Source organism: Anolis sagrei, chromosome 2, assembly GCF_037176765.1.
Source record: "Anolis sagrei isolate rAnoSag1 chromosome 2, rAnoSag1.mat, whole genome shotgun sequence".
Taxonomy (NCBI): domain Eukaryota; kingdom Metazoa; phylum Chordata; class Lepidosauria; order Squamata; family Dactyloidae; genus Anolis; species Anolis sagrei.
This window is the reverse complement of record NC_090022.1, coordinates 6,031,881-6,058,674: the sequence shown is the minus strand read 5'-3', so window position 1 is coordinate 6,058,674 and position 26,794 is coordinate 6,031,881. Positions and strand designations below refer to the sequence as shown.

General features: G+C 43.7%; 2 protein-coding genes and 1 long non-coding RNA gene across 7 annotated transcripts in view; 1 reads left to right on the top strand and 2 right to left on the bottom strand.

The window, feature by feature from the left end:
* LOC132765873 (major histocompatibility complex class I-related gene protein-like) overlaps positions 1 to 10,108 on the bottom strand; it is a 47,183-nt gene extending 37,075 nt beyond the window's left edge. For 2 of the 3 annotated variants that reach the window (XM_067465402.1, XM_067465404.1), the window contains exon 1: positions 9,739 to 10,108. In XM_067465402.1, coding sequence (XP_067321503.1) covers positions 9,739 to 10,108 — 370 coding nt within the window. The remainder of the gene's footprint in view (positions 1 to 9,738) is intronic. The other variant, XM_067465403.1, reaches the window with a different exon arrangement.
* On the top strand, positions 112 to 1,816 carry LOC137096368 (uncharacterized). The gene is made up of 2 exons (XR_010909402.1): positions 112 to 834; positions 1,525 to 1,816. It is a non-coding gene; the product is annotated as an uncharacterized lncRNA (long non-coding RNA).
* On the bottom strand, positions 6,883 to 24,544 carry LOC132765874 (zinc finger and SCAN domain-containing protein 31-like). Of its 3 annotated transcripts, none has more exons than XM_067465381.1 (6): positions 24,150 to 24,544; positions 19,526 to 20,108; positions 15,415 to 15,445; positions 13,259 to 13,353; positions 12,930 to 13,068; positions 6,883 to 10,855 (listed from the first exon to the last, which is right to left on the bottom strand). In XM_067465381.1, the coding sequence occupies exons 2-6, from the start codon at positions 19,937 to 19,939 to the stop codon at positions 10,149 to 10,151; spliced, it is 1,386 nt and encodes a 461-aa protein (XP_067321482.1). In that variant the 5' UTR covers positions 19,940 to 20,108; positions 24,150 to 24,544; the 3' UTR covers positions 6,883 to 10,148. The 3 variants fall into 3 exon arrangements, with proteins under 3 accessions (XP_067321482.1, XP_067321480.1, XP_067321481.1); XM_067465379.1 differs by having other exon boundaries at positions 15,331 to 15,445; positions 24,150 to 24,543; XM_067465380.1 differs by having other exon boundaries at positions 15,331 to 15,445; positions 24,436 to 24,543.
* Between the last annotated feature and the right edge of the window lie 2,250 nt (positions 24,545 to 26,794).

Here is a 26,794-nt window from a genome sequence, read left to right as displayed (position 1 = left end):
GGCATCCCCTTTGAAGTGTGGACCGACCATAAAAACTTACAATACCTCACTTCACCCAGGCAATTGTCGGCGAAGCAAATAAGATGGGGGCAGTATTTCAGCAGGTTTGATTTCAAGCTGCGTTTCCAAAAGGGGAACCAAAATGTGGTCGCAGACGCGTTGTCAAGAATGCCGGAGGATGGAGGGAGGGGACGAGGCCCAAAGGGGAGCATATTCTCAGAACAGCAGTGGGGCATGGCAGTACAAACCCGAGCGCAAAAGGAGCGCAGTCAAAGGCTGGTGGGGATTGAGAGCAAGGACGGGGGATGGGAGGAGGAGATAAGACAAGCATGCAGGGAGGATGAGTGGCTGGAAAGAAATAAGGAAAAGGTGGAATGGAAGGATGGATTGGGATTTGTGCACAGGAAGCTATATATCCCAGGCAACCTAAGGGAAAAAATGATGATTAGATGCCATGGCAACAAGGGGGCAGGACACTGGGGAGTGACGAAAACCCTGAAAATGTTGGCACGACAGTGTTGGTGGCCCGGGATGAGGGGTGACACCAAAGTGTATGTATCCAAATGTAATGCGTGTGCACAAAGTAAGGCAACCACACAAAAGCCAACGGGGTTATTGCAAAAGGTGGCAGAGCCATCAAGACCTTGGAGGGTGATTGCTATGGACTTTGTGGGTGAACTCCCAGTCAGCAGGGGTCAGCGCTATATATGGACAGTGATGGATTTATTCTCAAAACAAGCACATTTCATAGCGCTGCCTAAATTGCCATCTGCAGAGAAATTGGCTGAGTTGTTTATCAAACATATCTACCGGTTGCATGGTTGTCCGGACCAGGTAATTAGTGATCGAGGGGTACAATTTACAGCCAGGTTCTGGGAAGGTTTCATGCAATTGATGGGGGTGGAAAGAACCTTGAGCTCAGCGTTCCATCCCATGACAAATGGGGGGGTCGAGCGCACACAACAGACCTTGGGAGTGTTCCTAAGAACATACACAAACCAATGCCAAACTGACTGGGCCGATCTACTCCCGTTTGCAGAAATTGCGTACAATGGAGCCTGTCACGCATCCACAGGGAAATCCCCCTTTGAGGTAGTATACGGCATGGAAGTAACCCCTTTTCCCAAACTGCCGAGTTGGGGGGAAGAACTGGAGGGAAAGGAAGGATGGTCAGACAAGATGAAAGCGAACTGGGAGGGAGTGGCAAAATCACTGCGAGAGGCACAGCGAAAATATAAGTTGTTTGCAGATCGGAAAAGGAGGGTAGGTGACAAATTGGAAGAAGGGGAGTTAGTGTGGCTGAGCACAAAAAACCTTAAGTTGAATACCCCCTCTCGGAAGTTGTCTCCCAAATACATCGGTCCTTTTAGGATTTCTAACAAGGTGAATGAAGTGACATATACCCTGAAACTACCTAAGGTATTGGGGAAAATACACCCAACGTTTCATTGTAGTTTGTTGAAAAAATACCAAGGTCCGCTAGATGAAGAAGGAACATAATGGTGACGTATATTTCCCTTCCAGGAAGAAGAAGAGGTGGAGGGGGACATTATGTCAGGACTCGGTTTCCTGGCCTTGGATGTTGGCGCACAAAACCGGATCCCTGACATGGAGAACTGATAAGGGATTGCAGCTGGTGGCCTTGGGAGGGGCCGTTGGTGGTTTGGCGGGGAATATTGCGCGGGATAATTGTCAGGCGGGAAGAGGGGATTCGAATGTGGGGGAGGGTATATAAGGGTTGACTTGTGTCTGTGCGCCAATCCTGGCTTTCATTGTGTATATGCATCCAGTAGTAAAAGTTTCCTGATTGATTACGGATTGGCGTCCTGTGTCTTTTCTGGGAGCGGCTGCTGTGAGCTTACACCTGATTGTTTACTTTCTGTTGTTTTGCTGTTGTGATTTTAGAGTTTTTTAATACTGGTAGTGAGATTTTGTTCATTTTCATGGTTTCCTTCTTTCTGTTGAAATTGTCCACATGCTTGTGGATTTCAATGGCTTCTCTGTGTAGTCTGACATGGTGGTTGTGAGACTACATGGTGGTTTTAATACCAGTATTGCAAAACTCAAAAATTACAACAGCAAAACAACAGAAAGTAAACAATCAGGCACAACAAATCACTCTCAACAAAAGATTCCCCCCAGGCATGGCTTTGGACTGCTTCGCTCTTCTGAGAACTATAGTAATTTTGCCTTTGTCTCTAAGTTTTATAGATGATCCCACTGAACTTGTTTAGCTATAGTTTTGGGATGCCTGTAACTTCATTTCATTTTGACAGGCCCTTGAGCCATTGAGTGCACTTAGATGGCAGAATTAATGGAGTTTGATATCATTTAACTACCATGTTTCAATCCTAAGAACCTGTGCTTTGTGTTGGCCTGTGAATTGAATGGATCAGAGCCCCGGAATCATTATGGGAACTTCACTGCATTTATACCTGGATGATATTTGGACAGAAAATGTGCTTTTTGGGAGGGGGGAGGTGTACTTTTATTTTAGTCAGACATTCTGCATCTGACCTCTTTTGCAAAAGTCAACTTCTGCTTCTGGCTTCCAAGTGCCACGCGTCCCTTGCATTAGCAGGAGATGGTTCTTTATTTTTGGACGGTACAAATAACACCAGAGGAAATGCTCCCTTCTCACATGTTTCTTCCCCTTTGCCTTCCAGTCTGGCCCAGATTTCTGTCTGGCTGTTAAGAACACTTCCTGGATTTCTAAATCTTGATTAGTTCATCTGGAGGTCAACTGAGCTAGCAAAATTTGGTCTGACTTAAGAGTCATAGAATTGATAGACTTGGGGTGCCATGGTTCAGTGCTATGGAATCCTAGGAGTTGCAGTCCCACAAGGTCTTAAGCCTTAGAATAATAGAATCCTAGAGTTGGAAGAGACCTTGTGGGCCATCCAGTCCAACCCCATTCTGCTAAGAAGCATGAAAATCCCATTCAAAGCACCCCTGACAGAGGGCCATCCAGCCTTTTCTCTGCCAGAGTGTGCTGGTGCCTCACCAAACTACAGATCTCAGGCACCTACAGAATTTAGCCATGGAAGTTCAAGTGGTGTCAAACTTCATTAATTATATACTCAGGATTAATTTCCCTGAGATGTTATGCTGGGAGAGAGATCTATTGATACCATTATTTTATGGACTGCTGCCTGTCTCGCAGAGTGAGAGATAACGCTTTTCACCTTTAGTAAATAGTTGAGACTGAGCTGTACTGTCATCACTGACTACAGTAGAGCTCTTGAGTGCATGGATTTATATGAGTGCTGACTCTCCAACAGTTGATTCATCGGATCTATTCTACGAGGGTTGAATGAAATGCCTCCACCGTCGTTACTTGGGTTTGGATGGGAAGATTTTAATAAATCAAATGCAGAAATAATCCTAAGAATGTGCTCTTTAACTACCACTATCCACTTTTCCACATAATCACCAGACAATTGGATACATATCTGCCAACGATGAGCAAGTTTCCTGAAGCCATCACGGACGTAGGCCAACACTGTTTCCGCAACCAGCGTCTCACGGTTCTCTCAACATCTTCATCAGAAGCAGAATGATATCCCCGCAGATCTTCTTCCATTATCAGGAACAGATGGAAGTCAGACGGTGATAAATCTGGACTGTATGGAGGATGCCGTATGGTGGTGAGATCCAGTCTCTGAAGTTCTGTTGTATACCCATCGTGCACAGATCTTCCGATAGTCAAACAAAGCAATAATGTAACCTACACGTTCTTGTGAAATGCTGATTTTACTTGAAATTTCTCTCTGAGTGATAAGACGATTGTCCTGAACAGGCATGTAGCTGGGGGGGGGGGGGGGGGGGGGCTCGGGGGGCTTCAGCCCCCCCCCCCCCCGAAATTCTCATGGTGGTTCGCGAAAAGGCCTTACTGGTGCATTATTTAAACTGTTATGTTTATTCATATCATGATCTGATCACCATACTCAATATATCTCATATGCATGGGGGTATTCGGGTAATGATACAAAAGGTTTGCTAGGCTAGACCCTCTTTCACTCAGACTCAGCCCCCCCCCCGAAACCCCCCCTGAAATTTTTTTAGCCCCCCCCCCCCCCCCCCCCCCGAAACGAAATCCTGGCTACGAGCCTGGTCCTGAATCAATCTGTCAACCTTTGCCTTGTGAAACTTGGTGGATGCTGTCACAGGACATCCAACTCTTTTTATGTCATGCAAGCCAGATGTTCCTACCTCAACATCTTTAAACTTTCTCGCCCAACTATGCACAGTACTCACATCAACACAATCACCATAAACAGCTTGCATTCTCTGATGAGTCTCCTTTGGGGTGACACCTTCTGTTGACAAGAATTCAATGACTGAATGTTGCTTAAGTGGCATTGACCGACCGTCTGCACAGGGTTCCAAACTTCACACTTTAACAACACAACTGTTCAATGCTAAGGCTTCCCACCAAAATGGAACTATAGAGGAGAGTCTACTGAACAAGCCAGTATCTGCTGCTTACCAATACTGTCATCTGTTGAGGAGTTACGAAAGTGAAGGCATTACTTTTCATTCAGTGCTTGTAGGAAGGATTGCTGCTTGGGTGCAACTACACTATATGATTAATGCAGCTTGACATCACTTTAATTGCCATGGTGCAATGCTATGGAATAATGGATTTGAAGTTTGACAGGATCTTTCGTCTTCTCTTCTCTGCCAAAGATGTTTGTTGGTGCCTCACCAATATACAGACACCTCAATTTGATAGCATTGAACCATGACAGTTAAAGGAATGTCATAGAAACCTAGAGTTGGAAGAAATCTCGTGGGCCAACCAGTCCAACCCTATTATGCCAGGAAGCAGGATAATTGCATTCAAAGCACTCCTGACAGATGGCCATCCAGCCTCTGTTTCAAAGCCTCCAAAGAAGGAGCCTCCACCACATTCTGCGGCAGATAGTTCCACTGCTGAACAGCTCTCTCTCACACAGTCACGAAGTTCTTCCTAATGTTCAGGTGGAATCTCCTTTCCTGTAGTTTGAAATCATTGTTCCATTGTGTTCGAGTCTCCAGGGCAGGAGAAAACAAGCTTGCTCCCTCCTCCCTATGACTTCCCCTAACCTCTTGATCCCTGGCCCTCCTCATGTCTCTTCTCATGGCCAGCTCTTTCAGCCACTCCTCATAGGGCTTGTTCTCCAGGACCTTGATCATTAGTGTCGCCCTCCTCTGGACACATTCCAGCTTGTCAACTCTCCCTTCAATTACTTTGCTCAGAACTGGACACTGTGTGATTCCAGGTGTGGTCTGACCAAGGCAGAATAGAACATGGGTAGCACAACTTCCCTCAATTTAGGACAAAATCATGCATTAATTCTACAGTGTAGATTCACATTTTGTTTTCAGCAGAGTTTGTTACAGTAAATCGTAGCAGGATCAAGTATGTGTTAAAGAAAAACCATATGATGTTAATTATTATGTACAGCTGATAATGTATTTATTTATTTACAGTATTTATATTCTGCCCTTCTCATCCCGCAGGGGACTCAGGGCAGATTACAATATACACATACATGGCAAAGATTCAATGCCAAAGTCACACAACAGATATAGACAGACAGTCAGAGGCTATTTAACTTTTCTGGCCGCCAGGGGAGCTGTCACTTTAATTGTTCATCTGCGACACTGATGAAGTACTTCCGCATTCCCCGCATGCTTTTTGCTGGAGTGCTTTGCTGGAGTCTTTTTTATGGCCTCGTAAATTAGTTAAATTAGCCTCTCCACACATAGGTGGTACCTAATTTTCCTGCTTGACAGATGCAACTGCATTTCGGGTTGCAAAGGTCAGCAACAAGCTACACAATTGGTCGGAAGTTCACACCGATCCGGGCTGGCTTCGAACTCATGAGGTCTTAATGCAGCTGACACTCAGCCAACTGTGCCACAGTCCTGGTGTAAGTCAGACAGCATTATTGAGCCACACTCAGTGAGGTATAACTGTATGGATTTTAGAATACAGTTTGGAGAAGCAACATGCTGTAATGCTGCTATGCTCTAACAGCGATGCTCTTTGCTATGGTGGAATAGCTATTTACTCAAGGTTTATGTTTTGCTCTCTCATTTGAATGAAGATGAAGAAGCCTTATTCTGTGTTACTTACAAGGACTATGGAAGTTTGTGGCACTGTTTGATTTTGTATGTAACATTGCGAGTTTATGTCTCTGCTGATAAGAATAAAGTTTTTGTGTTCCTTTTCCCTCTTGTTTGTGTATCTTTTGCATGGGACTTGGCTAAAACACGCTCTGTGCAACAGAAAATATATATATATATATATATATATATATATATATATATATATATATATGCTGTCCCCTGCTACATGTCGCTGTGGCCCACATGGGGATTCTATTGTTGGTGGGGTTCAGAATGCTCTGTGATTGTAGGTGAACTACAAATCCCAGCAAATACAACTCCCAAATGTCAAGCTTCTATTTTCCCCAAACTCCACCATGTTCACATTTGGGCATATTGAGTATTTGTGTAGAGTTTGGTCCAGATCCATCATTGTTTGAGTCCACAAAGATATTTGGATGTAGGTGAACTACAACTCCAAAACCAAAGGACATTGCCCACCAAACCATTCCAGTATTTTCTGTTAGTCATGGGAGAACTGTGTGCCAAGTTTGGTTCAATTCCATCATTGGTGGGGTTCAGAATGCTCTTTGATTGTAGTTGAACTATAAATCCCAGCAACTACAACTCCCAAATGACAAAATCAATGTTTTTGAGTGAAGAACATACATTGGGTTGTTAGGTGTCTTGTGTCCAAATTTGGTGTCAATTCATCCAGTGGTTTTTGAGTTATGTTAATCCCACAAACGAACATTGCATTTTTATTTATATAGATTGAAATAACAATAACAATTATTATTATGTTTATTTATACCTGGCTTTTCTCTCCACAAGGATACTCAAAGCCACTCACCACAACATCACACCATAACACCCTGATATAGGCAGATGTGGTTTACTTGCAGAGCTACAAAATGCAAAAAAAGGAACTTTTCCCAAGTTCTGATTTTTGCAATGCCACAGCATGAGTTGGAATAAGTTAGCAGCTGGGCCACAGAAGGGCTGGCTGAAATTATACTTCAGAAGCAAAACAATAGTAAAACTTTCCACCATTTCCCACAGGTCCAAAATCCCAGGTCAAACCCTCAGTGGCGCAGAAGGATGGCTGTTTATTTCCTTTTCTTCTCATGGATGCCCCTCTGGGGAAATCTCTGGTGCTTCAGAGAATGACAGCAATAATTCAAGCACAGCTTTCATAATTATACGACCAAGCTATGTCACTTCTGCAAACCTCCTGGTCTCTCCGCTTCACTGGAGCAAAACATGTTTGCAAGGGAAACCCCGTCAACAACAAAGTCTCATCGCCTGCCACAAGTTGGCAAACTTTGTTACAGCAACAGAGTGACGCATATTTCTGTAATGATTGTACAGTGCTGTACTTGAGAACAGGGCTGGATTAAGACATGCTAAGGCTTTAAACTATGAGGGCATCTACACCAGGCATGGGCACACTTGGGTCCTCCCAGATTTTGGACTTCAACTCCCACAAGTCCTAACAGCCTCGGGCCTCTTCCTTTCCCCTCTCAATCGCTTAAGGAAAGGGCCATCCATCCATTTATTTATTTATTTCGGGTACTTTTACCCCGCCCTTCTCAACCCCCGAGGGAGGACTCAGGGCGGCTTACAAAAAAGGCACAATTTGATGCCTATACAAATTAAATATAATATACAAAACCATAGTTAAAAGCAATTATCACAGTTAAAACAATCAAACAACCAGTACATAACACATCATATAGAACTATTCTTGTGCTCAGCGTTTCATCTTTCAGAGTTCTATAGTTCTAATCCATTAATCATTTCCTAATCATCGTCAAAGTTCTTTCTTTATCTGCCCGATTGTCCGAATGCCTGGTCCGAATGCCTGGTCCATGTTTTCAGTTTTTTCCTAAAGGAAAGGAGCGATGTTGCAGATCTAATTTCCCCGGGGAGTTAATTCCACAGGCGGGGGGCCACCACTGAGAAAGCCCTGCTCCTCGTCCCCACCAACCTCACTTGTGATAAAGGCGGGGTCGGGAGCAGAGCCTCCCCGAAAGATCTTAGACTCCGGGGTGGGACGTAAAGGGAGATCCGTTCGGACAGATACGCTGGGCCGGAACCGTGTAGGGTTTTGTAGGTCAAAACCAGCACTTTGAATTGTGCTCAGAACTGGATCGGCAGCCAGTGGAGCTGACACAACAGGGGGGTGGTGTGCTCCCTGTATGACGCCCCGGTGAGCAGTCTGGCTGCCTCCCGCTGGACTAGTTGGAGTTTCCGAGCAGTCTTCAAAGGCAACCCCATGTAGAGTGCGTTGCAGTAATCTAATTGGGATGTAACAAGAGCGTGGACCACCGTGGCCAGATCCGACTTCCCAAGGTACAGGCGCAGCTGGTGCACAAGTTTTAATTGTGCAAAAGCTCTCCCGGCCACCGCCGAGACCTGGGATTCCAGGCTCAGCAATGAGTCCAGGATCACTCCCAAGTTGCGAACCTGCGTCTTCAAGGGGAGTGTCACCCCGTCTAACACAGGCTGTAACCCTATGTCCTGTTCGGCCTTACGACTGACCAGTAGGACCTCTGTCTTGTCTGGATTCTCTAGACACATTCCAGCTTGTCAGTGCCTATTATTATGAAAGGACATTTAAACTACCAAGCTTGCAAACTTTGTGTTTTATCTGTTTGCTTTGTTAAAAATGTAATACAACTGTCTGGTTGCTCCTGACACGATAAATAAATAAATACATAATAAATAAATAATAATAATAAAAATTATTATTATTATTATAGCAGGGGGTTGGACTGGATTGCCCTTGGGAACCTCTTCCAATTCTAAGATTCTATGACAGACCCTCATTATTCACATACTTTCACAAGGGTTTTGCAATGAAGGCTTTGTTTTCAACATAAAACTTTAATGTGTCCACATTCCAGTCACTGATAAAACATCACGAGATTCCCTTTTCTTGTGTCTTCTTTGATGTGAACCAAGGCACCCACTCTGATGGAAACTCCTTCCACACTGTATGCCCTTTTGCTGGTGTGACGTGTGTGCTCTGTCTTAAGCTCTTTCCACACTAGGAGCATTTCTAGGGCTTCTCCCTGGATGTCTGTTCAGGTGTAGGCTCTGATATTCTCATATTCTAAACACTTATATGGCTTCTCCCCATGTGAACCCTTGATGAACTTTGAGGATTCTATGTATTGTCGAAGGCTTTCATGGCCGGAATCACTCAGTTCTTGTGGGTTTTTTCGGGCTATATGGCCATGTTCTAGAGGCATTTCTCCTGACGTTTCGCCTGCATTTATTTCTCCTCCCCCCTCCTCCTCTTCTTCTTTTTTCTTCCACTATGAACGATCAGTTTTGATAATCCAGCACAAAGATAACTCCAACCTACTTCAGAGCTTCTTCAGAACGTCCTCTTCACAAACCAGTTGTGATTTCTCCAAAAGTGACACTGCCAGCAAGGCTCTGTCGGAGAACTGCTTTGGGCTCTAATGCTTTGAGCCCAAAGAGGCACCCAAGAGTAGCCATTCTGTATCTTGGGGCATCTCTGGAGCACTTTACTCTGGAATATTTCAGCAAGTGTAGATGACACCTTACACAGAGCTTTGGTCTGATTCAGCAGCAGACAGCTTTGATTTTAAACCGGAGAAGAAGCCATACCTGGAGAGGACAGGTTTCCGCAGCTCCACAGCTCTCCTCTGGGATTTTCTTCTCTGGATCCACTTGGCCTGGCATTAACAGTAGCCAGATCTCCTTGGTGAGATGTGGAGAAATGCATCTCCTCAAAGGTCTCTGGACTCTGAAATACAAAGATAGTATTCGATGTTAACATGTTGAATTCCCCCCAAAAACAGAACCTCACCTCTGAGGAAGCTTGCCATAGATGCAGGCGAAACGTCAGGAGAAATGCCTCTAGAACATGGCCATATAGCCCGAAAAAACCCACAAGAACTGAGTTTGAGGATTCTGCTATTGCCGAAACCCTTTCCACATTCTGCAACTGCCGAAGCTCTTCCCACACTCTGGGCATTTATTGGTCTTCTCCCTTCTGTGAATTTATTTTATGTAGTTTAAGGATTATCCTTTGACTGGAGCTCTTGCCGGACTTCCAAGCATTGGAACAGCTTTGCCCCCGTGTGAATCCGTTGGTGCCTTTTGAGGTGTGTGCTATGGTTGAAACTCTTGCCACATTCGGGACATGAATAAGGCTTCTCCCCTGTGTGAATTCTTTGGTGTTTACTCAGGTTGGAGCTCTGGGTGAACATCTTTCCGCACACGGAGCATTTGTAGGGCTTCTCCCCAGTGTGGACTCTCTGGTGGGCCTTGAGTTCCGGGCCGCGAATGAAGCCTTTCCCACACTCCGGGCACTTAAAGGGCTTCTCCTCCATGTGAATCCTTTGATGTCTCTTAAGGCCTTGGCTTTCGCTGAAATGTTTTCCGCAGTCAGAGCATCCAAAGGGCTTTCTGACGGCACCGAATCGCGGAGGCAAGGTGAGGACCGGGCTGTAGCTAAACTGGTTTCCACACTCCAAGAAAGTACGCATTTTCTCCTGAGGGTGAATTTTTCGATGTTCGGTTAGGAATATGTCCTGAGTGAAGCTCTCGCCACAGTCAGAACATATCAACAGTTTTTCTGCATCTCGAACATTCTTGTTCCCATCACAAATTTCCCCTGGCACTATAATTTCATGGAAATCGATGCCTTCCAGAGCAATGTTTTCTTCTTCAGTTTTGATTTTCTGATGCTCCGCTTCTCTATCGTTTTCACTCTCCACACCTGAAATAAGTTTTTACAAAATTGGTTAGTGAAGAAAGGATCCAAAGAACAGACCTAAACAATCAATCTTTCTGTGCACACTGTACACTGTACATTGTGTGAACAGCTATGCACACTACACATATCTTGTTTGTAGTGCAAATACAATTTCAGGTTTCTGAAAAAGAGAGTTATTCTATGTGTACACTGTAATCCACCCTGAGTCCCCTGCGGGGTGAGAAGTGCGGAATATAAAAGCTGTAAATAAATAAATTATATATGTATGTATGTATGTATGTATGTATGTATAAAACAGACAAGAAGGTGGTCACTGAACTTTAGCTTCTTTGCATGCAAAAAATCCACAGGTTCAATCCCTGGGAACTCTAAACAGCTGTATTGTTAAGTCTCCCTTATTTGGAAGGTTGAAATCCCTGGTAACTCTAAATAGATGTACAAAATAACTCTCTCTTTTTCAGAAACCTGAAATTGTATTTGCACTACAAGCAAGATATGCGTAGTGTGCATAGCTGTTCACACAATATACAGTCCAAGCCATGAAGAAAGGCAGGTAACTAATAGCATTATTATTGTTGGGTGAGGGGGCTTATTAACAAAAGGCCTTCTCCATAAATGCACAACTTATTAGCAGCACCAGTAAGCCACAAAATGATAAAAAGAACAAAAACACACAGAACAATGTTAGGAGGCTTTTCTTTAGGAGGCACCGGGATTGTGGCGCAGCTGGCTGAGTGTCAGCTGCATTAAGATCACTCTGACCAAAGGGTCATGAGTTCGAAGCCAGTCCAGATTGGAGTGGGTTTCCAACCAATTGTGTGTAGCCTGTTGTCGACCTTTGCAACCCGAAAGACAGTTGCATCTGTCAAGTAGGAAAATTAGGTACCACCTTAAAAAAAAGTGTAGGGAGGCTAAATTAACTGATTTATGAGGCCATAAAGAAGACTCCAGCAAAGCATTCCAGCGGGGAAGCATGCGGGGAATGCGGAAGTGCTTCATCACCGTTGCAGATGGACGATGAAAGCGACAGCTCCCCTGGCGGGAAGAAAAGTTAGTCTCTGTGTATGTCTGTATATGTTTGTATGTCAAAAATTGGCATTGAATGTTTGCCATATATGTGTACACTGTAATCCGCCCTGAGTCCCCTGCAGGGTGAGAAAGGCGGAATATAAAAGCTGTAAATAAATAAATAAATAAATAAAATTTATGGCAAAATAATATGGTTGCAATATTTACAACAACAAGGTTTCCATAACATGAACAAAATCATTTATTCTTCCTTCTTTGCTTGCACGCTGGGCTACTTTCTCATGCAGATAAACAGCTTCGCTCTCACAGAGCCTCTTTTCATAGTGAAATTACATAGTAGTTTCACACAGTAGTTTTATACACAGCAGCCTTCACACAGAAGGCCTTCCACCTGGAGCTTCTCTCACTGAAGCTTCTCATACTGAGGCCTATTAACACTGAAGCCTTTCTCCCTTTGATGTGAACTAACACTGAGGCCTTCTCATACTGAGGCCTACTAACACACTGAGGCCAACTAACACACTGAGGCTTGTCCCACAGAAACCTCTCACAGACTGAGAGCTACGAAGCTATAGGCACACTTGTTTATATCAAACTGCAGCCTTTTCTGAGTCATTGTACCCATTTAACTCTTTCAGTGCTTGACTCACATTTTTTAAAATTTAAAAATACATAGTTAATTTTTAATATTTCTCCTCCCCCCTCCTCCTCTTCTTCTTTTTTCTTCCACTATGAACGATCAGTTTTGATAATCCAGTACAAAGATAACTCCAACCTACTTCAGAGCTTCCTCAGAACTTCCTCTTCACAAACCAGTTGTGATTTCTCCAAAAGTGACACTGCCAGCAAGGCTCTGTCGGAGAACTGCTTTGGTCTCTAATGCTTTGAGCCCAAAGAGGCACCCAAGAGTAGCCATTCTGTATCCTGGGGCATCTCTGGAGCAGTTTACTCTGGAATATTTCAGCAAGTGTAGATGACACCTTACACAGAGCTTTGGTCTGATCCAAGAGCAGACAGCTTTGATTTTAAACCGGAGAAGAAGCCATACCTGGAGAGGACAGGTTTCCGCAGCTCCACAGCTCTCCTCTGGGATTTTCTTCTCTGGATCCACCTGGCCTGGCATTAACAGTAGCCAGATCTCCTTGGTGAGATGTGGAGAAATGCATCTCCTCAAAGGTCTCTGGACTCTGAAATACGAAGATGACATTCAATGTTAACATGTTGAATTCCCCCCCAAAACAGAACTTCCTCAGTGGCAGTTGAAGGTCTTCCTAGGAAGAGGAGAACATTGAGTCTCCTTCCAGCTCAAGGAATTATGAAACGGAAAGAGGCACCCAAGGTGTTTCCATACAAGATGCCCAACAATCCCTGCCGTACCTGTTCTGATTTCACAGTAACTGCTTCAATATCTCCACAAAGCGAAGGTGACCTAGATGGGATCCCAGCACCATCTGGAACTGTCCTTCTGTTTTCTAAGAGAAAGACAAAGAAGGTGAGAACAATGGCTTCAAACTACAAGAGAGGAGATTCCATCTGAACATGAGGAAGAACTTCCTGACTGTGAGAGCCGTTCAGCAGTGGAACTCTCTGCCCCGGAGCGCGGTGGAGGTTCCTTCTTTGGAAGCTTTTAAGCAGAGGCTGGATGGCCATCTGTCAGGGGTGATTTGAATGCAGTATTCCTGCTTCTTGGCAGAATGGGGGTGGACTGGATGGCCCATGAGGTCTCTTCCAACTCTTTGATTCTATGATTCTAAGGTGGCCAGAGTCTCTAGCTTTCACTGGTCCCAGGTCTCTAACTTTCACTGGTCAACTCCAGGCAGGAGCCAGGTTCAATCCCCTCAGTTTGTATAGAGTCAACAAGGACATCTTTCTGGATTGCTTTCTGCCAACCACATATCTGTATCGCCCTGCCCTTTCTTTCTTCTGCTCTGCCAAAGAAAATGTGCCAAACGTATCTCCCTCTATGACCCATCTCAGAAGGTAAGATCATCCGGGGAGGCCCTGCTCTCAGTCCCACCCCTCTCGAAAGCACAACTGGTGGGGACAAGAGACAGGGCCTTCTCAGTGGTGGTCCCTCGTCTATGGATCTCCCTCTCCAGTGAAATTAGATTGTCCCCCTCTCTCCTGGCCTTCAGGAAAAAACTAAAAACTTGGCTCTGGGATCAGGCTTTTGGTCAATAATGGGAGCGAAGCAATAAGAGATTGTAAATTGATTTTAATGACGACCCAGACTGGCCCTGGAACATGACCTGGACTATGTGATGTTCAATGTATTGTTGAAGGCTTTCATGGCCGGAATCACTGGGTTGTTGTAGGTTTTTTTCGGGCTATATGGCCATGGTCTAGAGGCATTCTCTCCTGACGTTTCACCTGCATCTATGGCAAGCATCCTCAGAGGTAGTGAGGTCTGTTGGAACTAGGGAAAAAGGGTTTATATACCATGAAAATGAACAAAATCTGGCTACCTGTATTAAAAACTTTAAAATTACAACAGCACAACAACAGAGAGGAAACAAACAAGGACATCTAATCACCTCTCAACAAAAGTTTGCTCCAGGCACTGTCAGAGCATTATATGCTAATCAAGGTGGTCAGTTGAAATATTCACACCTAGCTCTAGCAGACAAGAGTCCTTTGTCCCACCCTGGTCATTCCACAGATCTATAAACTCCTTTTTCCTAGTTCCAGCAGACCCATAGATGCAGGCAAAACGTCAGGAGAGAATGCCTCTAGACCATGGTCATATAGCCCGAAAAAACCTATAACAACCCTATGTGATGTTAATTGTTGTTTTAATGTTATATTTTAACTAGATGGTTTTAATATTTTGTGTATATATTAATGTATGTATACATGCGGCAGTGAATTGTTGCCTTTGTAAGGCCGCCTTGAGTCCCCTTCGGGGTTGAGAAAGGCAGGATACAAGTATGGTAAATAAATAATTGATTTGCTTTCCTAAATATCAGCCCTGATTTAGTGTTATTTTCCTTTTACTATTCAAATGAATGTTCCTCAATTTATGTACAGTATGACCCCCTTATCCAAGGATTCTATATCCATGGGCTCACACTCCAAAATAAAAATCTCCACCCACTGGATGGGTTTGTGGACCTCTAGGTTCCTTGGGAAGTCTGACTTGGCCTCACTACCTCTGAGGATGCTTGCCATAGATGCAGGCGAAACGTCAGGAGAGAATGCCTCTAGAACATGGCCATATAGCCCGAAAAAAACCCTACAACAACCCAGTGATTCCGGCCATGAAAGCCTTCGACAATACAGAAAACCTGTGATTGGATCCTGGGATAGAAGACCTGTCTGGAAGGTCCATGAATCTTCAGAGAAGCTAGACAGAATAGCTATCTTGGAAAAAATTCAAGGAGATCAAGAGCACACCTTGTGGATTTTGGACATGTTTGTGGAAGCCGAGGACGGGCAAAGATCGCCCTTACCCACTGAGGGAGAACCTCCATCACGTTCCTGCCCAGTCTCCCATGAGAGCACCTTCTTCTCAGTATCTTTTGGGGATTCTGTACCTGAGAAGTCCATGGCCACGCCTGAGGGCTCCTGGAAGAGAGTGAAATGTTTCAGAAAGAAGAACCACAAGGAAAGGAAAGAAACAGAACAACCTAGCAATGTTTCTCAATAGATGGGTTCCTGTGTTTTCTGGGCTGTATGGCCATGTTCAAGAAGCATTCTCTCCTGACCTTTCACACACATCTATGGCAGGCACCCTCAGAGGTTGTGAGCTCTTTTGGAAACTAGGCAAGTGGGGTTTATATATCTATTAGGCCTGGGCGGTTTCGTTCGTTAATTTTGTAATTCGTTAAATATTCGTTATTTTTAGCAATTACAAAACGATTACAAAACATATTTTCAAACCCGGAAGTGTTTTTAAATATCGAAATGGCATCCTCCATCTTTTTTATGGGCTTCCGCCCATTTCTGAAATGATGTTTTAGGGATGGAGGATGCTGGGTGCGCTGGGAGCCAATCCTGCGCTCCCAAGCACCGTGGCTGATTGTGATTGGGCGGGCTGCCCTTTAAAAGCGGCTCCGCGTGGCCGCATTGCTCATTGCTGGGGAAGGCGAGGAGACGGGAGGTTCGGGAGGGAGGCTTGGCTTGCATTCATTCATTGCTTGCATTCATTCATTCCCTGGGCTGGGAGCAGCGGGGAGGCTTTGCCGTTCGCTCCACAACAGGGCAAGCATTTTTAAATATTTTTGAAAAATATCTTTCTTTTATTCTTAAAAAAATTCAAAAAATATTCTAAAAAAAGAAAAGACCCTTGTGTGCCTGTGTGTGTGAGTTTGTCCCTGTCCTGTGGCTGTGTTCACTCCACAACAGGGCAAGCATTGTTAATTTTCCATTTTTAAATATTTCTGATAAATATTTCTTTTCTAACGAATCGATTCGTTGCCACCTTAACGAATCGACCCCCGTCTTCATAACGAAGTTTCAGAGGTGATTTGCGCATGCGCGGGGGGTCCGCCATCTTAACGAATCGATTTGTTAATATTAACGAAATTTCGTAAATACTGAACTTTTTTAAAGGAAAGTTTTGTAATTATTTTAAATATCGAAACGCAAAACCCCCCCAAATACAAATCGATTTTAGAAACAAATTTTTGCGTTGTTACCCAGGCCTAATATCTATCTGCAAGGACTTTAAGATCATCTGGAGAGGCCATGCTCTTGGTCCCGCCATCATCACAAGTACGGTTGGAGGGAACGAGAGACAGGGCCTTCTCAGTGGTGGCCCCTCAGCTATGGAACGCCCTTCCTAGGGAGATTAGATCGGCTTCCTCGTTCCTATCATTACAGAAGAATCTTAAGACATGGCTATTTGAGCGGGCATTTGAAAATACGGAGTAATGGATATAATAATGGAATAACTATATGGCTGAACTGGACATTGTTTTAATGATTATCGATTTAAATATGTTTCATAATGTTTGATTTTATTGTTGCTGATGTTTTTTATATTGTATATTGTAATTATGTCCTTGACGGCATTGAATTCTTGCCTTGTAAACTGCCTCAAGCCGCCGGAAGGCTGAGAAGGGGCGGTATAGAAATGTACTAAATAAATAAATAAATGTCCAGGGTGGGGGGAAAAAACTCTTGTCTGCTGGAGGCAAGTGTAAATGTTGCAATTAGCTACCTTGATTAGCACTGAATGGCCTTGCACCTTCAAAGCCTGCCTGATTCCTGTCTGGGGGAATCCCTTGTTGGGAGGTCTTAGCTGGCCCTGATTGTTCCCTGTCTGGATTTCCCCCTTTTTTAGTGTTGCTCTTTATTTACTGTCCTGATTTTAGAGTTGTTTAAAAAAAAACAAAACCTGGTAGCCAGATGGTGTTCATTTTCATGGTTTCCTCCTTTCTGTTGAAATTGTCCACATGCCTCTTGTGGATTTCAGTAATTTCTCAGTATAGTCTGACATGGTAGTTGTTAGAGTGGTCCAGTATTTATATGTTCTCAACCTGCTGTGTCCAGGTTGATTCAGGAGAGAATGCTTCTGTAGCATGGCCATACAGCCAGGAAAACTCACAGCAACTCAGTGAAGCCTTTGAAAACACATTTCTCAATAGACTTAACTCAGTCGTGGACAAACTTCAGCCCTCTAGGTGTTTTGGACTTCAGCACCCACAATTTACCAGCTGCCAAGAATGATGGGAGTTGAAATGTGTGACTTAAGAGATGCTTAATAAATTGTGTCAATTGTGTGAGAATGCTACACTAGTGTTATCGGTGTGGATGAATTCTGACACACATCATACAGCGGTAAAAAAAGCCAATAGGATTTTGGTGTGTGTAGATCCAGGGAAGTCATGCTCCCCATGCTCTATTCTGTTTTGGTTAGACCACACCTGGAATATTGCGTCCAATTCTGGGCACCACAATTCAAGAGAGAGATTGACAAGCTGGAATGTGTCCAGAGGAGGGCGACTAAAATGATCAAGGGTCTGGAGAACAAGCCCTATGAGGAGCGGCTTAAGGAGCTGGGCATGTTTAACCTGAAGAAGAGAAGGCTGAGAGAAGATATGATAGCCATGTATAACTATGTGAGAGGAAGCCGCAGGGAGCAAGCTTGCTTTCTGCTTCCCTAGAGACTAGGATGCAATGGAACAATGGCTTCAAACTACAAGAGAGGAGATTCCATCTGAACATGAGGAAGAACTTCCTGACTGTGAGAGCTGTTCAGCAGTGGAACTCTCTGCCCCGGAGTGTGGTGGAGGCTCCTTCTTTGGAAGCTTTTAAACAGAGGTCCTATGAGGAGTAGCTTAAAGAGCTGGGCATGTTTAGCCTTCAAAAGAGAAGGCAGAGAGGAGACATGACGGCCATGTATAAATATGTGAGGGGATACCATAGGGAAGAGAGAGCAAGCTTCTTTTCTGCTTCCCTGGAGACTAGGACGCAGAACAATGGCTTCAACTACAAGAAAGGAGATTCCATCTGAACATGAGGAAGAACTTCTTGAACGTTCAGCAGTGGAACTCTCTGCCCCGGAGTGTGGTGGAGGCTCCTTCTTTGGAAGCTTTTAAGCAGAGGCTGGATGGCCATCTGTCGGGGGTGCTTTGAATGCAATATTCCTGCTTCTAGGCAGGGGGTTGAACTGGGTGGCCAATGAGGTCTCTTCCAACTCTATGATTCTAAGATTCTATACAGCCATGGAGCTATCCAGGAATACACAACTAAAGCACTCCTGAAAGACAATCTCCCAACCTCCATTTAGAAACCTCTCAAGAAGGAGTGTCCCCTAAACTCTAATGTGGTTTATACTTGTTATGTATCATGTTCTGCAGTTGATGGTGGTTGGCGATGGTATTTATTTATTTACAGCATTTCTATTCCGCCCTTCTCACCCTGCAGGAGACTCAGGGCGGATTACAATGTACACATATATGGCAAACATTCAATGCGAATTTTGACATACACAAAGGCTATTTAACTTTTTCTGACCGCCAGGGGAGCTGTCGCTTTCATCGTCCATATGCGACACCGATGAAGTACTTTCGCAATCCCCGCATGCTTTTTTGCTGGAGTGTTTTGCTGGAGTCTTTTTTATGGCCTCATAAATCAGTTAATTTAGCCTCCCCACACTTTAAGGTGGTACCTAATTTTCCTACTTGACAGATGCAAATGTCTTTCGGGTTGCAAAGGTCGACAACAGGCTACACATATTTGGTTGGAAACCCACTCCAACCCGGGCTGGCTTCGAACTCATGACCCTTTGGTCAGAGTGATCTTAATGCAGCTGACACTCAGCCAGCTGCGCCACAATCCCGGTGCAGTATGTGAGTATTTTATCGTGTATTTTGCATGGTGGTGTGTTTTACCCATGTTGTGCCCCACCTCGAGCCATGAGGAGAGGAAGGTAACAAATAAAATGTATTTTTATTATCGTATTATTATTACATTTGCCAAATTATTTTTATTATATTATTATTACATTTACCAAATGTCGCATTTGAGTCATAAATAATTCTGTGATTCTACATTGTAGCAGCCGTAGATCAAGAGTGGCAGTGTCCAATAATGAGTTTGCACAAATAAAGTCTGACCCAGAAACCAATGGACATATAGGGGTAGAATAAGGTGGACAGTCCTCACACACACCATCCAATAAAATGGAAACAATCTCACCTGTGAACTCTCCTTCTTCTTGTCCCCTGCCTGATCCAGGAGGAAACTTTCAGCCAGGGACACTGCCTGGGAAGTAGTCTCTGGCCCAAATTGCTTGACCCAGCTCTTTATCTCCACAGGCAGGACAGACAGGAACTGCTCCAGGATCACCAAGTCCAGTATCTGAGCTTTGGTGTGCTTCTCTGGCTTCAGCCACTCATAGCAAAGATCACAGAGTTGGCTACAAACCCCTCGAGGTCCTTCAGCTTCCCGGTAGCAAATCCCCCTGAAGCGTTGGCACTGTATGTCTGAGCCCAGTCTGTCCTCACTCAGGAGAGTCTGCCCTCCTTTTTCACATCGATCCTCACTTCGTCCCATCCAGATTTGATGGGGATCTTTTTCTGCCTCAGGGTCAGCTGAGTCTTGCTCTGCCATCTTGGCTCTCTGGTACAGTTCCCAAACGACTTGGAGGATTTCTTTGTCTATGGTGAGAAGGAGATCACATCTCCCCAAAATCTGAAGTCTTTCTGGGTGCAAGTATTTCACTGGCTGAGCCCTTGAGAAGAAATGCTTAGGTATTCCAGGCTGTGACCATGGGCCCTACCTGCAAGGAAAGACAGATAAATGAATTGTCACTCAAAGGAACTGTGCTGTCACATGCTGGGCCTGTGCATAAGACTGTAGACAGGACATAAATTCTGTGTGCCCAGCGGGACGCTGGGGCTGCCTCAGATTAAAGGCCTTTGGATTTCCTTAAAACAGAGTCTTTAGATAGCTTAAAGGTTCAACAAAGTTCTTTATTATTGAAAACAAACAGGTACTTTAAGGCTTTCTTAATCTTGCCCACAGGGGACAGGCACTATCTTCATAACTGTATTTTAACTAATGGGGAAATCCTTAACTTCTAATCTGGGCAGTCTGTCTTTGCCTCTGATGGCGTGGAGCCCCTACACCCGGTACCAACTGCTTCTGGCTGCCGCGAGTGACCCTTACCAAGCAGAGCTTTGTAGACTTCCAGGGGAAAAGAAGGTGTTCAGGTTTCCGTGATGGCTGGCTGAAGTGCTGTGGGACCGGATTCCCTCAGCAAAGGAGCTGAAAGGCTGTAAAATCCTCAGCAAAAGAGCTGTGCTGAGACTGCATCTCTCTGGCCAAGCTATGGGGCTGTATCTCCCCGGCCAAGCTGTAGAAGACGAAGCTTTCTACAGGAGCTCTTGGATTTATGTCCTATATGAAAGGCTTCTCTATGTGGACTGACCCAAAATGGCTCCTATTCCCTCCAAAATCCAAAAAGGGGGCGGGACCAGGGAACCTAACGATAATTGACAGGTCATAGATCCAATAAATGCAAACTAAGGAAAGCCATCTAACTGCAAAGGCATATAATATTAAAATATATGCAGTAATCAACAAATAGCAAGCTAAGCTGGAGCTCCTGGTGCGGCTGTACCAGAACAGGAACACAAGTGATTGTAAGAATTAAGTGTGATGCTTCTTATCTTATGACAGGTATGGCCCGGGTGTTTATGGCCTTGATGGTATTGCCTCCATTGATCTTACTTTTGAGAATTTTTCTGACCCTTTGAATGTATTCTTTGCTGACCAGTTTTCACATGTTCATGTTTGATGTTGTCCAGCTGTAGTATGCCCAGATATTTATAGGCCTTTGCGTGGTAACACTTTATCGCTTGGCCATTGGGCATATTTATACCCTGTTCGGGCCCCGCCTATCTTTGCGATCTCATCTCCCTCTATGAACCAGCGTGAACCTTAAGATCTTCCGGGGAGGCCCTCCTTTCGCTCCCACCACCGTCACAAGCACGGTTGATGGGGATGAGAGAGAGGGCCTTCGCGGTGGTGGCCCCCCGCCTCTGGAACGCCCTTCCTGGAGAAATAAGACAGGCCTCATCCCTCCCCTCCTTTTCTAAGAGCTTGAAGACCTGGTAGTTTAAACAAGCCTTTGAGAATGACTAGTTCTAGCTTAGCCCCAGATACTGTTGAAATTGGCCATATCTCTTTCTACCAATTACCCAGGTCACTTTCTTCTATTACACCCTGGAAATGTACAGCCAGACTCTACCTAATTTCCCGGACTTTCTAAAATCGCACTAGCCCGGCCCGGCCTTTTAAACTGCCTGGTCAAAGGACATTTAATCAACTACCAAGCTTGCAAACTTTGTGTTTGTATGTTTGTTTGTTAAAAATGCAATACAACTGTTTGGTTTGCTCCTGACATGATTAATAATAATAATAATAATAATAATAATAATAATAATAATAATAATTATTATTATTATTATTTATCATGTCAGGAGCAAACCAAACAGTTGTATTGCATTTTTTAATTTATTGCATTATTATTATTATTATTATTATTATTATTATTATTATTATTATTTTATCGTGTCATCTGCAACCAGAACATTGTATTACATTTCTAACAGAACAAAATAAACAAACAGATTTTAAAAAAACACAAATTTTGCAAACTTGGTAGCTGATTAAATGTCCTTTGACCAGTATATGGCCACTTGGAGTGCCTCTGGTGTTGCCACAAGAGGGTCCTCCATTGTCCATGTGGCAGGGCTCAGGGTGCATTGCAGCAGGTGGTCAGTGGTTTGTTCTTCTCCCCACTCGCATGTCATGGATTCCACTTTGAGGTCCCATTTCTTAAGATTGGCTCTGCATCTTGTGGTGCCAGAGCACAGTCTGTTCAGTGCCTTCCACGTTGCTCAGTCTTCTGTGTGCCCAGGGGGGAGTCTCTCCTTGGGTATCACCCACGGATTGAGGTGCTGGGTTTGAGCCTGCCACTTTTGGACTCTCGCTTGCTGAGGTGTTCCAGCGAGTGTCTCTGCAGATCTAAGAAAACTATTTCTTGATTTGAGTCGTTGACGTGCTGGCTGATACCCAAACAGGGGATGAGCTGGAGATGTCTCTGCCTTGGCTGCTACTTCCCGGCGGATGTCAGGTGGTGCAATACTGGCTAAGCAGTGTAATTTCTCCAGTGGTGTAGGGCGCAGACACCCCGTGATAATGCGGCATGTCCCATTAAGAGCCACAGTCACTGTTTTAGTGTGGTGAGATGTGTTCCACACTGGGCATGCATACTCAGCAGCAGAGTAGCACAGCGCAAGGGCAGATGTCTTCACTGTATCTGGTTGTGATCCCCAGGTTGTGCCAGTCAGCTTTCGTATGATGTTGTTTCTAGCGCCCACTTTTTGCTTGATGTTCAGGCACTGCTTCTTGTAGGTCAGAGCACGGTCCAGAGCGACTCCCAGGTATTTGGGTGCGCTGCAATGCTCCAGTGGGATTCCTTCCCAGATGATCTTCAGAGCTCGGGATGCTTGTCTGTTCTTGAGATGAAAGGCACATGTCTGTGTTTTAGATGGGTTGGAGATCAGCTGGTTTTCCCTGTAATAGGCAGTAAGAGCACCTAGAGCTTCAGGGGACATGAGAGAAGCCTCCTCGCAGGATTGCAAGACATCCGGGCGTCCCCTGGGCAACGTCTTCATAGACGGCTGATTCTCTCGCTACAGAAGCGACCAGCATGCAAGCAAGCAAGCAAGCAAAACAACCAACGGACCTTTTCAGGACCAACCATGACAATAATCTCAATCAACATCGAAGGCATGTCAGCTGCCAAAGAGCAACTGCTCTATGAACTGTGCCGAGATAAGAAATGTGACGTGCTGTGTGTCCAAGAAACACACAGGGATGAACGACAGAAACAACCCAAAGTTCCAGGAATGGTCTTAGTAGTGGAAAGACCACATGCGCAGTATGGAAGCGCTGTTTTTGTCAAACCAGGCCTCCAAGTCAGCAGTGCCCACAACACTGAAATAAACAATATAGAGGTTATAACAGTAGAGCTTAACCTCAACCAATGGCTGATACCAAATGAGAGACTCTGCCCTGGGCACACAGAATAATAATAATAATAATAATTAGGTTCTTGTGGGTTTTTTCGGGCTATAGAGCCATGTTCTAGAGGCATTTCTCCTGACGTTTCGCCTGCATCTATGGCAAGCATCCTCAGAGGTTGTGAGGTCTGTTGGAAGTAGGAAAAATGGGTTTATATATCTGTGGAATGGCTGGGGTGGGGCAAGGAGCTCTTCCCTGCTGCAGTTAGGTGTGAATGTTTAGCCGATCACCTTCATTAGCATTTGAAGGCCTGCCTGAGCCTGGGAAAATCTGTTGCTGGGAGGTGTTAATCTGTGCTTGGTTTTTTCCTCTCTGTTGTTTAGCTGTTATAATTTTAGAGTTTTTTAATACTGGTAGTCAGATTTTGTTCATTTTCATGGTCTCTTCCTTTCTGTTGAAATTGTCCACATGGCAACCAGGCACAGATTAACACCTCCCAGCAACAGATTTTCCCAGGCTCAGGCATTTCTCCTGACGTTTCGCCTGCATCTATGGCAAGCATCCTCAGAGGTAGAGGTCTGTTGGAATTAGGACAATGGGTTTAGTGATTCCAGCCATGAAAGCCTTCGACAATACAATTATTATTATTATTATTATTATTATTATTATTATTATTATTTACCTGGCTCTATCTCAACCCCAAAGGGGACTCAGAGTGGTTGTCATTATGCAAAACAAATGAATCAAAATAGCCTATACACACAGACACACACTTGTTGTTGCTTACCTCCTGCTTCCCTTCTGTGGGCCAGCTCTGCCTCCCTCACAAAGGCTCCATGGCAACCGTGGGCAGGCTCTCTTTGTGGCTCTTTCCCTTCCAACATGTCACCTTTCCTTCCCAGTGACGTCATCACAGAGGGCCCGGTTGCCTAGCAACAGGCAATGCAGTGACAGCCACACACAGGCCCAGCTCGCCTGGCAACAGCCAATCCAGTGGCATCCTCACACAGCAATTAAGACAAGCCATTAACAATTAAGACAAGCCATTCCTAGCCCCGCTCCCTTTCACTCACCTAGTCCTTTCCTCAAATATGTCCTTCCAAGAGGCTTAAATGGATTGAGTCATCTTCTACTGCTGGGACAACTTTTAAAGACGGAACCGGAAGCCGGCTTCCCTGGGGCCTCTCTAGGCATTGCACGTTTTCTCTCATCTTAACTGTTTACATTTGTTCCTCCCTCCCGCGGGGAGAAATGGGACAGCCCGCTTAGTGGAAGGAAAGCAAGGAAGGATCCAACTATCCCGCGAAACGGGGGGGGGGGGGGGGGGGGCATGGTTTTGCAAACAAATATTGCTGAGCATCTGATTAATCTATGGATGATACGGATAGAGAGATTAATTTTATTTGTCGTGTCAGGGCAACCAGTCCATTATATATAGATATTATAATTATATATAGATAGATTAGATAGATAGATAGATTAGATAGATAAATTATATAGATAGATTAGATTAGATAGATTGATAGATTAGATAGATAAGATAGAGTAAATAGATTGATAGATTAAATAGATAGATAAGATAGATTGATAGATTAGATAGATAGATAGATTAGAAACATAGATAGATAGATAAAATATATTAGATAGATTAATTGATAGATTAGATAGATAAAATAGATTAGATATAGTAGATAGATAAGATAGATTGATTGATAGATTAGATAGATTGATTAGATAAGATAGATTAATAGATTAGATAGATAGATTAGATAGATTGATAAAATAGATAGATTGATTAGATAGATAGATTAGATAGATGGGTAGATAAGATAGATTGATAGATAAGATAGATAGATAAATAGACTGATTGATTAGATAGAGTAGATAGATAGATAGATTAACTGATAGATTAGATAGATAGATTGCATAGATTAGATAGATAGATAGGTAGATAAGATAGATTGATATATTAGATAGACATATACATAGATTGATAGATTAGATAGATAGGTAAAATGGATTAGATAGAGTAGATAGGTAAAATAGATAGATTGATTGGATAGATAGGTTAGATACATTGATTAGATAGATAGGTAGATAGATAGATAGATAGATAGGATAGATTGATAGAGTAGATAGATAAGATAGATAGATTAGATAGACAGAGTAGATAGATAAGATAGATAGATTGATAGATTAGATAGATTGATTAGATAGGTAGGTAGGTAGATAGATTAGATAGATAGATTAGGTAGGTAGATAGATTAGATTGATAGATTAGATAGATTGATTGATAGATTAGATAGATAGATTAGATAGATAGATTAGATAGAGTACATAGATTGAGTGATAGATTAATTGATAGCTCAATTGATAGATTGATAGATTAGATTGATAGATTATATAGATTGATTAGATAGATAGACAGATAGATAGATTAGATAGATAGGTAGATAAAATAGAAGCAAAGACCACCAGCATTGAAGCGATGGTCCTCCACCATCAACTCCGCTGGACCGGCCACATTGTCTGAATGCCCAATCACTATCTCCCAAAGCAGTTACTCTACTCCGAACTCAAGATTGGAAAACGTAATGTTGATGGAGAGGAAAAGAGATTTAAAGATGGGCTCAAAGCCAACCTTAAAGTCTGTGGCATAGACACTGAGAACTGGGAAGGCCTGGCCCTTGAACGCTCTAACTGGAGATCAGCTGTGACCAGCAGTGCTATAGAATTTGAAGAGGCAGAAATGGAGGGTGAAAGGGAGAAATGTACCAAGAGGAAGGCGCGTCAAGCCAACCCTGATTAGGACCGCCTTCCACCTTGAAACCGATGCCCTCACTGTGGGAAGAACATGCGGGTCAAGAATAGGGTTCCACAGTCGCCTACGTATCCACCACCAAGACACTACACTTGGAAGGCCATCATACTCGGACAACAAGGGATCGCGTAAGTGAGTGAGTGAGAGAGCTATATCTGTATATCTTCCTACATCTTGGAAGATGATACAGAGAATTCTTGTAAATAAGACACTTTGAAATTATGAAATTATTTATTAAAATAGACCATAGCAACCTTTGCATTACACACATAACGTTAAGAAAGGTTAACATTAAATTAAAGAAATTATGAATAAAATTACAAAGGATACTAAATGGGAGGAATGAACCTGGTGCACTGCTATCAATTTATTAATGTTCCACTCTATTTTTGTCAGCAGCATGGATTAATTTTTAAAAAATACTTACTGCGTTTGCACTATTATTGTCACACAATTCAGAAACAATTTAAAGATGATTTAATACATGGCACCTAATTACTATTATTATGATTAGTTATACCCTGCTTTTTGTCTCCAAAGTGTGTCTTACAGTTAAACTGATACTGTACATACAACCTCAATACATACAGACTCAAAAATATATAAACATT